The 16,133-nt window shown below is 37.2% G+C and overlaps 1 protein-coding gene across 2 annotated transcripts in view; it reads right to left on the reverse strand.

Moving 5' to 3' along the window:
• Positions 1-16,133, reverse strand: part of cntnap5l (contactin associated protein family member 5 like) — an 80,762-nt gene that overhangs the window by 18,601 nt on the left and 46,028 nt on the right. For both annotated transcript variants that reach the window (XM_053683265.1, XM_017477582.3), the window contains 6 exons: positions 15,598-15,747; positions 14,630-14,801; positions 13,028-13,134; positions 7,521-7,640; positions 5,703-5,903; positions 190-346 (listed from right to left, as the gene is read on the reverse strand). In XM_053683265.1, the coding sequence (XP_053539240.1) occupies positions 190-346; positions 5,703-5,903; positions 7,521-7,640; positions 13,028-13,134; positions 14,630-14,801; positions 15,598-15,747 (907 nt within the window). The remainder of the gene's footprint in view (positions 1-189; positions 347-5,702; positions 5,904-7,520; positions 7,641-13,027; positions 13,135-14,629; positions 14,802-15,597; positions 15,748-16,133) is intronic.

The raw sequence follows: 16,133 nt of genomic DNA on the forward strand, positions 1-16,133 counted from the left end.
AAGTGAAGCTAGCTTTCTAAGCTCATCCGCAGAGATGTTTTAAAGCTCATGATCCAGAAGGATTTAGACATGACTGTGCTAATTTCACTCTTAGCAAGCTAAGCACTTGTGGCACGTTTTACTACTTTGTTTAATGGAAAACTCACTCGTTCTTTTCTTGGGTTATTATTATACATGTGGACAGATTACCATGTTTCCTGGTCTGCGTCACAGTTGCAGAAGTAGTTCATGTCCCTGCAGTTGCCTTCCAGACTACAGGAGCATTGCTGAACTCCAGGCAGAGAGCCTCCCCAGTATGTCCTCTTAACACCATCCCTGTCCAGCCACCATGCCAGGGGAGTGCCATCTGGAAATATAGCACATTTCCATCTGTGCTGCAACTTTCTGATATTATTCTTTCCCAGATGATTTATGTATGAATTATATGTGGCAAGTTCAAAAGAATACATTGTGAAATATTCACTTTTACTGCAGGTGCTAGGTTTTTTCTTCCTTCATCATGGATGCACAATGATTTTTTTCCCTTCATCATGGATGCACAATGCACAAAGTGTCAAATTCTTTCACTTTGTAAATAGACATAAACCTATTTAATGCTAAATAATATCCGTTTTTTTTTTTTTTGGTTTGTTTTGTTTTACAAATGAAATCCATTTTTTTCACTTGGTCCATTGTCATGTTTAAACTTAAATTCTTTTCCAGTCCTGAAATTATTTGCATTGCAAGTTTGATGTGTTTGGTGGAGTGCAAAAAAATTCTGGTAAACCTAAAATCACAATTCTCATCCAATGCTCCATTGATGGTCTACACCATGTACAAATTGCACCACTGGCTGGTTGTTGAATAACATGATCGGTTCATAATTCAGGGTTACTGCAATGTGCTCACCATCATGGACCCTATTACTAAAAATCTTCTCAAGCGACAAAGTGTCGTTTGGACGTATTACTGCATGAGTAAACAATTTCAACAGCAGTATCATCTGTTTATCACACTTAGAATATTCATATTTCGATATTAATATTAATTAGAACAGTATCAGCTGTTTATCATTAAATTGCACATAACATAAAGAATTGCACAGTCTCAGCCTTTCTGATGTCTAATGGCAATTGCAGTTTAACCAGTCCAGGTAAATGAGGGCTTGTTGATCTAGAGAGCAGAGTTACCCAAAATGTTTGGAGCTATCTGAAGCGTTTGTGTATAGAATGCTCACAAAGTTGATCTCTTGCTTAAGAGATTTACAGTGACTTTTACTTTGGCAGAACAATGTAAAGCCAGAAGACAGAAAAGAGAATTGTACACTGAAGAAGTAGCTACAGGCTCCTCTCCAAATACGAGAACAAATACTTCCCCACAGAAAAATATAGATAACTGAGGGAGTGTGCAGGAATAACTCTGTTATATGCTGTGACCTACACATAACTAGTAACAGAAAATTCACACAGACTTTTTACAGTAATTCTGGATAGTTTTATTGAACACATTATTTTCTTAAATAATGATTAAAGCATCTTATCTTAATGTATAACAAAGCTGATTCTAAAACAAGCATCTATTGCAAAGTACAATTTTATAAATACAGTGACTCTGAAAGTATTGGAACAGCAATTAATATATATATTTTTTGCTATAAACTGAAGACATTTGGATTTAAGATCAAAAGATGAATATGAGATGATCGATCGGAATTTCAGCTTCCGTCTCCTTATATTTACATCTTCGAGACTATATAATTTGTTTTTGCTATAGACTGATCTGTTCGGTTTTGTGCTGCACCATGCTCCTGAAGAAACGTAATTTCGTTTCAATGTATTCAAACTATATAGAGGAATGACAATAAAAACCCACTTGATCTGACTTGACTTGACTAGAGACTTTTAGGTTTAAAATCAAAAGATGAATATGAGAAGAGAGTTTATAATTTCAGCTTTTATTTCTTGGTATTTATATAGATGTGTTAAATGACAAAGAACACAACAAATTTTGCATAAGATCTCCCAATTTGTAGGTGAGAAAAAATATTGGAACAAATATTTGTAGATTAAAGTAAATGACACTTTTGGTTGCATATTTACATTTATGTTTATGACATTTGGCAGATGCCATTATCGAGAGCGACTTACAGAAATGCTTTGAAGTCTCTATCAATAAATTCATCCTGATACTGGTTCACTAGGTCATGGACTAAGAATATCATCAGTCTTAAAACTCTGTTGGGAGGTAATATAGTAAGAAAAACACACAAGTGATAATTTAAGTACTTTAGGAAGAGGTAGGTCTGTAGGTGTCGTTTGAAGACTGCCAGTGACTCAGCTGTTCAGACACCTACAAGACTGCCAGTGACTCAGCTGTTCGGACATCTAGAAGACTGTCAGTGACTCAGCTATTCGGACATCTAGAAGACTGTCAGTGACTCAGCTATTTGGACATTTGAACATCTAGACATCTAACAGAGAAGAGTCTTGATGCATGCCTTCCTTGTACCCTGAGAGACCAGTACACTGGTGGCACCAGTCTAGTGGTGCTAGAGAATCAGAGGGAGCATGGTGCAGTGTGGGATGTGATGAGTGATTTGAGGTAGGTGAGTACTGGTCCCTTTTTGGCTTTGCAGGCAAGAATCAGTGTTTTAAACCTGATGTGGGCAGCTACAGAAGCCAGTGGAGGGAGCATAGCAATAGGGTGGTGTGGGAGAATTTAGGAAGGTTAAAAACAAGTTGAGCAGCTGCATTCTGGATCAGTTGCAGAGTTTGAATAATGCTCAGAGGCAGATCTGCCAGGAGTGAGTTGCAGTAGTCTAGTCTCGAAATGACAAGAGACTGAACCAGCACATGAGTGGACTGTATAGATAGAAATTGACAAATCCTTCTGATGTGGTAAAGGAGAAATCGACATGAGCGTGTCAGATTAGCAATGTGAGAGGAAAAGGGCAGTTGATTGTCCATGGTTACCCCAAGGTTGTGTGCAGTAACTGAAGGTGGGATCAGAGAGTTGTCCAGGGAGATCACAAGATCCTAACATGGCGATGAATCACCTGGCATGAACAGCAGTTCAGTTTTGCTGGGATTAAGTTTCAGCTGATGAACTGCCATCCTTGATGAGATGTCTGCCAGACATTCTGAGATCTGAGCAGAAACAAGAGGCTCTGAGGGAGGGAAGGAGAGGATGAGTTGAGTGTCATCCGCATAGCAGTGGGCTGAACCCATGTGAGAATATGACCTCACTGAGAGATCGAGTATAGAGGGAGAACAGAAGAGGACCAGGTACTGAGCCTTGTGGGACACCAGTGGTGAGTCTGTGGGGATCATATCCCTTGCATGCAATAACTGCATAAAGCTGGTGACCCGCTGACATCACCCAACTGTCACGTTCTTCTTCTGTGATGCTTCCAGGCTTGTGAATGAAAAGCTGAATACTGATCTATCATCTTATATCCATCTTTTTATCTTAAACCCAGATGTCTTCAGTGCATAGCAAAAACAAAATAATTAACCTTGCCAACCCAATAGTTTCGGTGGGGACTGTAATCAGCTGACTCTGATTGTATTACTGTATCATATAGTCTTAAATGTTTTTGTAGTATTTTTATCCTTTGGAAAATTGGGTAACACAGTATGCAGTATGAAACTATATATAAACAAGTAATATAAGCAATAAATAGTTTTGCTGATTAATTAATGATAAATTAATGATAAAACCTAAACAATTAATCACATATTTAAAGGGGATCTATCATGCAAAATTCACTTTTACATTGTGTTTGAACATAAATGTGTGTTAGCAGTGTGTGTACACAACCACCCTATAATGATACAAATCCATCCACTCCTTTCTTTATATTTCCCATAAATCATAAACAGTCTCAAAATGAGTCATCATTTTCTATCCAATGTGACATCACATTGGAACAAGCCCCACCCACGATTGGTGACGGACTCTGCCTTTTTAGCATAGATCCTCCCCTGAGTAAGCTGCACACAGTCTGCCATGTTCTCCACACTGGAGCAGCTACAGTGATAAGAAGACTCTCTCAGCTTCATAAGCTTTGTAAGTGTTCTGTTGTTGGCTGTAAGAATTAACATAAACAGTCTTTATGTACTCTCAGCGTCAGAGCCACTGAAGACGCAGAGGAGAAGTTTTATTTTTGAAGGAAAAGTACCCCCAAAATAGCTAAATTTCTATATGATGGTTTGAATCATTTATCACCAGACAGCTGTGAATGAGGATCAATACAAAGCAGAATTTGCTGAAAAGTTTATTCTCAAGCATGGATTAGTACCAACTGTACGTGATCCAGCTTCATATCTAGAAGCCGTAAATGTCGCACTTTATTTTGTGAATGTTTGAAAATCACATTCCCGAATGTGCTTGTTATCAAATTCCATGGCTAATGCGGATAAAGTTACCATTGTCTCTCATTGTATTTACAGAGACCAGAGCTATGGCCTCATTTTTAATCCAAAAACGCTTACTGTCTGTATAATTCATAAATACAAGGCTGAACACCGGTATTTACGGTGTCAGCCATATTGGTTCTCCTGATTTGTTGTTGCTGTAGTATCTGAAGCACGAGCTGTAAAGGCACTGCCATTTTATGGAAAGGGGGCGGGGAGCAGCAGCTCATTGGCATTTAAAGAGACAAAAAAAGAAGAGAGACAAAAAGGGGCATTTACAGCGTGGTATAATAAATGATCCATGGGGTATTTTGAGCTGAACCTTCACAGACAAATTCTGGGGGCACCTGAGACTTATATTACATCTTGTAAAAAGGGACATAATAGGTCCTTTAAGTAGTTGGATATTAGTCTAAAATCTTTACAATTAAAGGGTCACTGAAGGCAGCTACAGTAAAGATCTGGTGAAGCATTTCAAGGGAGGCAACTCAGCATTTTATTATGCCCATGGGTTCCTGACTTAAGGCAGCCATTGACAGCAAAGGATTTGCATCCAAGTATTAAAAATAATCCTAATATTTGTGATAGTTAGTTTGTCCAATTACTTTTGAGCTTGTGAAAATGGAGGGACTCTGTGAAGTCTATGCTGCAATCACATCCTGACTGCTTCATTTCCAATCCATTGTGGTGGTCTACAGAGGCAAAATTACAAAAATTGTGTATCGTGACTGTAGCTTTCTTTCACATGGCATATACAATACAGTGAAGATATACCTTTCTGTTCATGAACAAACAAACAAACAAACAAACCAAAAAGACATAAAATATCAAAAATATAAAATATGCAAAAAAAAAAATAAAAAAAAAATAAACTACTAGCAATAAAAAACAACATTTTCCAGTGAGGAAAATTGCATGTAAAACCCCTGGTATAAGTATTTCTTTGGTATGGTGTTTTACAAGGTGTTGCTGTTAGAACCAAACTGCAACTTGTGTTTTGACAGAGTGAGTTTATTTTGAGAAATGCTATGTTGTATTGTTAAATTCTGGAAATGAAATGATCTGTTGTGCCATGCTGTGTGTTGGTGAGAGTGGAAATCTGTAAAAGGTTCTAATTTTGCAAATACATATTAGGGTAGTTTAAATTCTTTCTGGTGAAAAATATTATAATATTATAATAAATATTATTGACTTTGTTATGATAATTATAGTATGTATAATGGTATAATTATTATAAATATAGATAAACAAATACATTCATGTATAATAAATGTTTTAATTAATATAAAATATAAAAGTAATACTCACCCCACGTGTCAAAGAGGCGAGACTTCCTACAGCGATATGTCACTTCCTGCTGGCAATGTTCTGACGATGCCACCAGGGAGCGAATGTGATATGGCGAGATTGAGTAGTTGAAAATGAGAACATAGGGGCTTCTGGGTGTGGAACCTCGAACGCTAACAGGCTGTAGGTGATCATGACCTACAACTGTCCACATTTTGTCCTCTGCAAAGAAAAAGAGAATACTGACATACAATGATTTTGTGCTAAAAACATGAAGCACAGACTGCAGTTGTCACCAGTTGTAGGGTTGCGTAGCCTCTCAACCTAGACTTCATTTGCCCACATGTGCACATGAATGAGAAAAGGAGATTAGCTACGTGATGAAGTGAGATGCAAATACCCGATGAATATCAAGTAGGGAACAGAAGGTCATTTATTCAGGGGTTGTGAAATGAAGAGTGTTACGGAGCTGGTGCTTACTTCCTTTCTCTATGCAAATTAAAATCCCCCATGTGTGATGCACAGAAGTGCCTATTTGCTGAGCCTTAAAGAATCAGCGTGGCTAACAGCTCCTGTAATTGGGGTCACTCTGAAACAATCTTCTTGCCAGCAATGGCTAAAAAGAAGATTTCTATTTGTATTTGCCTATAAAGTGTTTGCAGCATGAAATGGCCAACGTCTGAATGAGAAGAAGTCAGAAAGGCTAAAGCAAACTTAGCAACGGGAAACCATCTCACCTACACAACATACTGAGTGTGTGGCCATGCTCACCCGACTTATTTAACCAACCTCGCAGCCCCACTGCTCTCCTGCAGCCAGAGTCAGCCTCCAGCGAAACTAAGAATAATGGAGCTATCAGTCTAGCAAGGCCAAGCTGCCAGTATCTGCGGGCTGACATGCTCTCTGATTTTTTTCCCTTCTTCCACCTACATTCCTCCCTGCTGCTGGCATAATGGACCTCTCTTCTGCTGTGAGATGACATGCTGTATTACAGGCTCATCCCAGAGACAAATCAGCCTGCTGTCTGATGGGGAAGGCTGAGGGGATGTCAAAAGGTAAAAACCAAAATGGCTGAAATCACTAATGAATCCTGACAGGGGATGCTGAAAACTGTGCTGGTCCTCAGAGCACAGGATGCACCTGTGTGCCTACACATGGCAGGTTTTTCAAATTTCAAAGATGAAGGTCAACTATGGCTGTATTTTTTTTTGGTAGCAAAATATATATATATTTTTAAATTCATTTGGTCGGGTCATCATCTGTGTATACTAATCCATAATGTTTGCATTATGGATTGGCAATTTTGTGCCTCAAATAAGTCCTAACATCCATCCATATATTCATATAACGATGGACATATACTGTACATCTCTATAACTTCTTTATCCTGCTTAAGATCATGGTTAATCCAGCATGCTCCAAGAAAACTGGATTTACACACTCGTTCATACTTAGGAGCAATTTAGCATACCCAATGTACCTACTGGCAGGAAACCAGGGAACCTTGACCTATGAGCATAGTATGCGCCTGCATGCCTGTGCATTGGCATAAACCTAATTTGTATATTTTTAGCTTTACCTTTTATCCAATTTTTTACTTCTCATATTCTGTCTGTACTAGAACCCCATTTATACTCCTCCATTGCTTTTCAGAGGCTGACTGGCTGACTGTGAAATGCAAGAGGAGAGCTCGCTGAACTATACAGAGGTGTTAAGACAAGCTGAACTGAGTTAATGAGATGTGTGATTTCTCAAGGCCTAATTAACACCCTGTGACTAGAAATACATGACAAATGCATCAAAATCTGTATCAGAAAAAAAAGTTAGAAAGTAGCCTACCTGCAATTGTACAGTTCACTTGTGTGTACTCCAAAGGACCACTGCCATCAGGATCAATGGTAAAAACACCGGAAGAACTTGCTGTATTTCTGTATGCTTCACACGATCGCTCATGTATTGCTGTGAAAGACCGAAAATGACAGAGAGATAAATAATGGTTACTGGTTGGAGAGAGGTGGACAAATCCTATTTGTCATTTTTTATACTACACCCCTACTACAGCACTGACTATCAGATATCTCATATCCCTTATCCGTTTCACATTCTGACAGTAAACACGCCATGTCTCGGTTGCTAAGCTACGTCAAACATTACTGTCATGCTTTATGCAAGACGTGTTGTGTCAGTCACATCACACATTTTCACTACATAAAATGAATCAGTGGATTTAGGGAGGAAATCCTATCAGGTACAAATGCAGATCAGTTTCAAACCAAAATTGCTCGGATAACAATACTCAGTAACAGATCAATGCAACCATAGTTGGAAAATGGTTATTTTGGCCGATGCAGGGCTGAAAATTCACCCTGCAGACAATAACTGCATAAACAAGGTTTATTGTTTATTGTTACTACAGATGAGGTTGAAATGAAGCCAAGAAAAAGTAATAATAAAAAATGTTTCCTGACATATCCCTTCAATAACGCAGTACAGAAAAATCACCAACACTACCACCAGGAGTGCATAATTTTAAGCAGCATAAAACGACATGGTTTAAAATGTATAATCTATGTGCTACACTGATGATTTGTTGTCGTTGAAGTGCAACCTTATTAGCTATAGGTAGCTGTTAACTGTCAAATATATCACATATCATATATATCACTGTCATATACTGCATCTCTATATGCACAAGAAACAAACAGATCTATATTATACTAAGCTTAAGTGAACACTGTTCATGCTAATAAGACAGAATGACAGGTTTAAAATGATCCATTTAGCACAATGTGCTTGGGGGGAAAACTGCCTTTCTTCAGCACTGAAACTCCTTGCTAAATTGGTGCACAGTGATTTCCTGAGATGAAATTGACAGGTTTGGTGAGTAATTTCTTATTTTATTTTGTTTAATCATTTAATGCAATGACTCAAATGCATCAGAGACTGTGAGGTTATAGATATATACTGAGACACAATTAACAGGAAAACAGATCTGAATGTGTTTCTACTTATCACATCCCAAATATAGCAGACAAAACCTTATTTATATCAGTGTCTGACAAATGGTAAAATGGGACATTCACAGGTACACTTCACAGCATGTTTGAAAAATCAAAGCAGCCATGCATTATTATTATTTTTTCTTTCTTGTTTTCTCGTGATCATGACTTAATTCTCTACTGATCTTGACATAACGAAAAGCTGTTTCCTCACGTTTTTAAACAGTCATGTCGGGTTTTTTTTTTTTTTTTTGTGTGTGTGTGTGTATATGAGTGTGTGTGTGTGTGTGATCCATGATTTAATTTTTCTTCTTATTCAGACTGGGAAACAAAATTAAAGCCTTAATTTTCTTATTGAGAGCAATGCCACTTCACCTACAGGCATCGCCTAGATTTTAAATAATGACGTTGTGCTCAAAGTTGAATCAAATTCAAGTTTGACCCCATCCACTGCTGACCTTTGCTGATGAGATTGTCAGGGCAAGGACTGATTCACTTTGTTCAGGCGAGGAGTAGATCATTTTCACCATTATCTTGTTCAACTCAATATTAAATATCTACCAGGACAGTGACTGAAAAAATATTTGTGTTAAGTTTAGATACATTTTATAAAACAGCATCTGAATAAACTGTGTCTGGTGGATGGTATTCATTGGATAATCCACAGCAATGTTGGGCAGTAATGCATTACAATAATAAAAATTACTTTCCCCAGTAATGAGTAGTGTAACAAATTAATAATAGAATTTCAGTAATAATATTACAGTTACCATCCAAAACAATAGCTCCTTACACCTTACTTTTTACAAACCCTACTGATTTTAAAATCAGCACGTCACCATTGCAGCTATCTTGTTTGGAAGATGGAAGAGCTTACATTCACGGGCTGGAAATACAGCCAGTTCCCACAAAAATCAAAAACATTTTTTATGAAATACAACACCTCAACTCCATCCAACGCGCACCCATGAAAAGACTGTTCAGCTTAGAAAGTTTGGTTCTCACTCGAAGAAGGAATAGACTGTCAGATAAAAGGTTTGAGAAGCTTCCCCTGATGATATATAATCGCCATTTCAGATGTGAGCAGTGAAATAGGCTCGAGGTGAAGCAAATGTAATAGGCTATACTGTAGGCCTACAGTTTTGACTTGTCCATTGCCTTATATTTTCATCTAACCTGTAACTTTTAGGGATTCAAAGGCTGCAGAAAAAAAATCTGCTAGTTTGAGGCCTTATCTGTGCTTACCAGTGATACCCTGACATTCACAGAGGCTCACATGTGAAATCAGAATTTTGAGGAGAAAGGACGCAATTACCAATTTTGTGGGGTGTAATGGAAAAGTAATATAATGAGTATTGTAACGAATTACTCTTGGCATGGAGTAATAAGTAAAGTAATAATATTACTTTTGAAAAGAGTAATGAGTAAAGTGACTCTTTAGTGTTGACATTTCATTGGTATTTCCCACTGTAATGAATAATAAAGGGACTTCACATGTGTACATGTAATCTTGCCACATTTTGAGAGAAAACAAATATGATTATAATTATGAGTATACTTTATACATTGATTTTATCCAATGCTTTGTCCATTTTCTTGAAGGGTGCCTATATTTCTGAAGTCGACTCTAAGATAATTGCTCAAGGTGGTGTTTGAGCAGTGACAGACATCAAATCACAGTGGATCAGTGTTGGGCTAGTTACTTACATTTTTTTATTATTTATAAATAATAGATATAAAAATACTTTAACAGTTACCATAAAGTCAATTTTTTACTACTCTAATTCTTATTTTTCTATTCCTATTGTGTGTGTGTATATATATATATATATATATATATATATATATATATATATATATATATATATATATATATATATATATATATATATATATTTTAGATACTTCATTTCAATTCTATTCCTATTTAATGTGTATTCGTTCCTATCTGTTTTTTGTGTAACTGAGCTGCTGTAACAAGGGAATTTCCCCAGGGTGGAATCAATAAATGTTACCTTATCTTATCTTATCTTATCTTATTTTGGACCATAATAGATAATTTTATGTCTGGAAAAATTAAACTATTTGGCAGGAATTTGTCACATTGGAACACTGCACAGCCATATACAGAGAGGAGGATAGTGATTGAGACAAAGTAGAACACACATGCAGACTTGCAAAGTACTAAACTTATTATTGCTAACTTTTACAATCAACTATTACGTACCAGTGCTATAATAAAAAAGCTTTTTGGGTTGCACTAAAGAGGACATGTCCAAAAGCATCCCATAAAATGCAGTGCCTGAAGGCTATCAAGTGCCACTGAAACTGCAATTGGAATCATGTGCTGTGGAGACCAAATTCACTGTATACTCATGAACACAAGTGGCACATTTGTTAGAAAATCTAGGAAAAGGACCTGATAGCCATTGTGAAATATGGTGGTGGGTAGGGGAGGGCAAGCTGGCAAAAATATCATGATTTTATTCAGGCTGGATCACAATCCATGGTTTTATCACATTTTTTTGGTAATGGTGCTTAAAAAAATAAAGACTTTTGCAAGTTACTGAACAGAGCAAGCAAACTAATTTCCATCTCTACAAGTAAACATAACCTCAAAGAAAAAAATAACAGAGACCACTTAGTCTAAATTACCTTTTCCTGTGCATTTTTATAAAGTGCCCTTATCAACAAAATGTAAACAACTGTTTCGAGAATGAAAACATGGATTATTAAAAAAAAAAAAAAAAAAAAAAAAAAAAGTTAAAATGTAAAAATACATCACCTATGCTAATGTCTTTAATGTTTAAAAATTAAATAAATGGAAAGGTTGTTGAGAGACAAGAGAGTATTTAAATATGTTGGTTTTACATTTTTATTTAACGTATTTAAAATAAGCTATTCATGTTTAACAGTTTTTCACATATTTCATAAGTCACCTGTTTTTAGAAGTTGCTTAAAACACTAGTTTTTGAGGGGAATTTTATCCTTTACCAAGCAAAATGTTATGGCATCTGTGATGATTTTCCAGCTACTTAGAGTGCCTTTTTCAAATGCCTTGGTTTACTTCAATGCTGTTCCTAGCTGTGGCGATGTACCTGTGTGCTCCCTGTGTTATCTGGATGTCAGCATAATATTTGGGGTGGCTAAACATATATGCTGTGTTTCTTCAATCTGTCAATCTTATCTTTGCATATTTTGCAAACAGCCATTTTTTGTCCAGCAGTCCAGCAGTCCCATATAATCTATGTTGAACTTTTAGGCACCACTTCTCGCATGTTGAGCCATGCTGTGCTGCCAAGCAAACTGAGTAGAAAGAGTAAGCTGAGGAACTGGCTAATATTGGTTTGTTTATCTGTCAGGGACAGCACAAACTGGACTAAACTAGCGAATAGATTAAAGTCTGGTTCATAAAACTACTTGGAATTCCATACCTAAGCATTTTCAGTGCAACTGACAAAATGTGTGTAGTATCATGATCTGACCCTTTCCAGGGTGTACCCCGCCTTGTGCCCAATGCTCCCTGGGATAGGCTCCAGCTTTCCCCGTGACGCTGAAGGAAGGATAAGTGGTATACAAGATGCATGGGTGGATCATGATCTGTACGTACATCATGGTGACATATTAATCATTCACAATATAAGAATAACGTAATGGTGGGCCATTCATATTTTGGTTTAGGGGCTTTCATACGTATCAGTGAAATCATGAATTTTGCTAAGTACCAGAATATTTTAGGTCAAAACCTGGTCACATTTGCCAGGAGGTTAGGATTTGGCTGCAGATGGATCCTTCAATGAGATAATTAGCATGAAAGATAAGTATTTTTCAAAATAATTATTTTTGGTCGCTGAATAAGAACCTTGTTGAAAACATGTAGGGTGATTTGAAGAGGACCTCCCACATGTACAAACCTTAAGCATATAAAACAGCTCAAGGTCTAAGATCACTCTGCAAGCATCTCCAACATTTTTAGACATTACGGTGGCTGAAATAGCTTCAGTAAAGGGAAGAGACATACAACAACAACAACAACAACAACAATAAAAACTGTGACAAGAAGATCATACAGCATCCCAAGCTCACAATATCACACATTGCATGTGTGAGTGATTTTTGCTCATTTTATGAATAGTGCCAATAATTCCAGTGCTTTTGACCTAGAAATGAAAAGCCTAATTATGTTTAATAAAACTTGGAGCTAATTTATACAAATCTTTATTTTAAAAACCACTTAAAGTAAAATGTTGTAAAGTCTAAAGTGTGCACTTTAGTTGCACTATATGACTTTCAATATTTAAGTGCAGTCAAAACCATGACAGTGTTTCAGGGTTGTGTTGAACTCACGGTTATGGCAGGTTGTGCCTGTGTAGCCCGTTGCAGAGCAGTTGCAGTAGAATTGGTCCCAAGACTGGTAGCAAACTCCACCATGTTCACAGAAATTAGGCACACACCTGACAAAGTAAGATCAAACTAAATATGAGATTTCTTTTGCGTGTGTACTTGGATCTAATCTGATATTGTGATATGAGAGTGTATGTTGATGTGCTGATTCAATCATGTACAGATTGCAGATTGTATGTGAGCAAACAATAATAATAAGTCCAGACCTTGGGCCCAAGATATTTCCAAACTATTCTTTATCTAACACACACACCCACACACCCCCACACAAACACATACAGTGCCCTCCATAATAGGGGTATAAATATGAGGTAACACATAGGCCAAATTCCCATAGTCATTCATAACAATGGGTAAGACCAAAGAATATAGCTGTTATGTGCAGAAAAAGGTTGTTGAGCTTCACAAAATGAGAAGTGGCTATAAGAAAATAGCACAAGCACTGAAAATGCCCATTTCCACCATCAGGGTAATAATTAAGAAGTTACAGTCAACTGGAAATGTTATGACTCAACCTGGAAGAGGACACGTGTCCATATAATGTCAACACACTGTGAAGAGGATGGTTCGAGTGGCTAAAAAATCTTAGAGGATCACAACTGGAAAATTGCAGAAGTTAGCTGTATCTTGAGGTCAGAGAGTCTCCAAAACTACAATCAGAAGTCACCTACATCATCACACATTGTTTAGAAGCATTTAAAGAAAAAAGCCTATACTCTCATCCAAAAACAAATACAAGAGTCTTCAGTTTGCCAGAAACTACTGGATCTTCAAATGGGATCGGGTTCTATAGTCAGATGAAACCAAAATAGAGCTTTTTGGCAATAAACACCAGAGGTGGTTTTGGCACACACAGAGAGGTAGCCATATGGAAAAGTACCTCATGCCTACGGTTAAATATGTTTTGGGGCTGTTTTTCTGCCAGTGGACCTGGACATTTTGTTAGGATACACGGCATCATGGACTCTTATCAAATATCAACAGATATTCAATGAAAACCTGAAAATGACTGCCTCTGCCAGAAAGCTTAAAATGGGCTGTGTTTGGCTCTTCCAGCAGGACAATGATCCAAAACATACAACAAAATCAACACAAAAATGGTTTACTGACCACAAAATCAAGGTCCTGCCATGGCCATCCCAGTCCCCTGACTTAAAACCAATGTCCCCTGACTGAAAACCTGTGGGGTGGACTGAAGAGGAGAGACCACCAGTGTGGGCCTAGAAATTTGAAGGATCTGGAGACATTCTGTATGGAGGAATGGGCTCAGATCCCTTGCTCTCTCTCTCTCTTTCTCTCTCGCTCTCTATATATATTCACACACACACGTATATATATATATATATATATATATATATATATATATATATATATATATATATATATATATATATATATATATACGTGTGTGTGTGTTTTGTGTGTGTGTGTGTGTGTGTGTGTGTGTGTGGGTATGTGCAATAAGACATTAAAGCAGTGTCAGAGTGCAATGCAAAAAAACCTCAAAAACTGAGGCTTATTTGTGAATACTCTAAAAACTCTGACCTGTCACGGATACTGCAGATGTCAAAGCTGAGCTCGCTGAAGTTTGCTTGCTTCTCCTGTTGAATTCTGCTGAGGTTGATAGGTTGGTTGTTGATAAAGATGAGACGAAGGCACCCCTGATATCCTGTGTGAGGTTTCTCACAGCCAAGTTCATACTGAGATACAGGGCAGCCTGGAACAATACAATGTTTACATTTAAATAATTGGGTGAGGATGCAAAACCAAATAAATCCTGCTTTGAGAAAAACAACAGTAAAACCCAAAGCAGTTTATGCAGATATTAGCAAAATCACACTGACAGATTCCAAGCTTAGGGATTAAAAGGATTTGGTTAAGACAGTTGAGGTTGGGGAAAGATTACTCAGAGCAGCTTTAGGTTATTTGCAACAATAAGTTTATTATTTTGTAAGGTCCAAAGCTTTTAGACGTAAAGCATTTAAATTCCATGTGAAATTTATTAAAAAGAAGAGCCTGTTGTGGGTCAAAATTGGAGGAAGAGCAGTTTTGTATTGTCATAAATAATTATTGCTAATGAAATAACATTTGCCTAATCTTTCCTAAAAAAAATAAATAAATAGGTGAATTGGCTGATTTAGCTAAAGTAGCAGTAAAAATAGGAAATGGGCTCTTTTGCTTAGGCCAAACACAGTTCTGAGGTGATTTATAACCAATTCTCTTGCCAGCAGCCAATAGGTCACGGCAATTTGTCAAAGAAGAAGTCATTCTGGACTGCATTATCAATTGGTTGAAGCCAGTGATGGAGAGTGCATTTCTACATTTTAACAGGATCATAGATTTTAAAGTACAAATTAATTTATCTTAAGATTTTACTGTACAGTACAACCTTTACAAATGAAACAACAATACTGTACTGGATGAAATAATCAGGAAATAAGTATTTCTGTTTAGTGTTTTTAAAATTAACCCTTTGTGGTTCATCTTGTTGTGTTGTCTTTATTAATCAGTACCTCCAAATATAACAGTTGTTCTCTGTAAGCTGTTGGTAAGATGAGTGATCTCCATGACCACTGACTTCTGATTGTCGACAGTCAGATAGACCTGCTGACCTTTGACCTCTACCACCACCGAGTGCCACTGTCCATCACACAAACTTGGACCTGGTGCACACATAAGGAATGGAGACTTTACCAGTTCAGAGACTGTCATCATTTGCCATCCATAGCTGATAGCAAATGCCTTAATGTGGATTATTGTAGATTTTTGTGGAACTGAGCGCAACAGTGCCACCAGTGATCATAAGACAAATACACAGAAAGGTATGAAGAAGTAAGGCTGGGGCTGATTTCTTCTTAGCCCAAACAGTAGATTCATCCTCAGTGATCCTCACACTGCCTCAATGTTTCGATACACTGTGCATTCTGAGATGCTTTTCTGCTCACCACTGTTGTAAAGATTGTTTATTTGAGTTACTTTAACTGGAATGTTTTTGTTTTCGAACCATTCTGTGTAAACTCTAGAGACTGGTGTGTGTGTGAAAATCCGA

The sequence above is a fragment of the Ictalurus punctatus genome, chromosome 10, assembly GCF_001660625.3.
Source record: "Ictalurus punctatus breed USDA103 chromosome 10, Coco_2.0, whole genome shotgun sequence".
Classification (NCBI taxonomy): domain Eukaryota; kingdom Metazoa; phylum Chordata; class Actinopteri; order Siluriformes; family Ictaluridae; genus Ictalurus; species Ictalurus punctatus.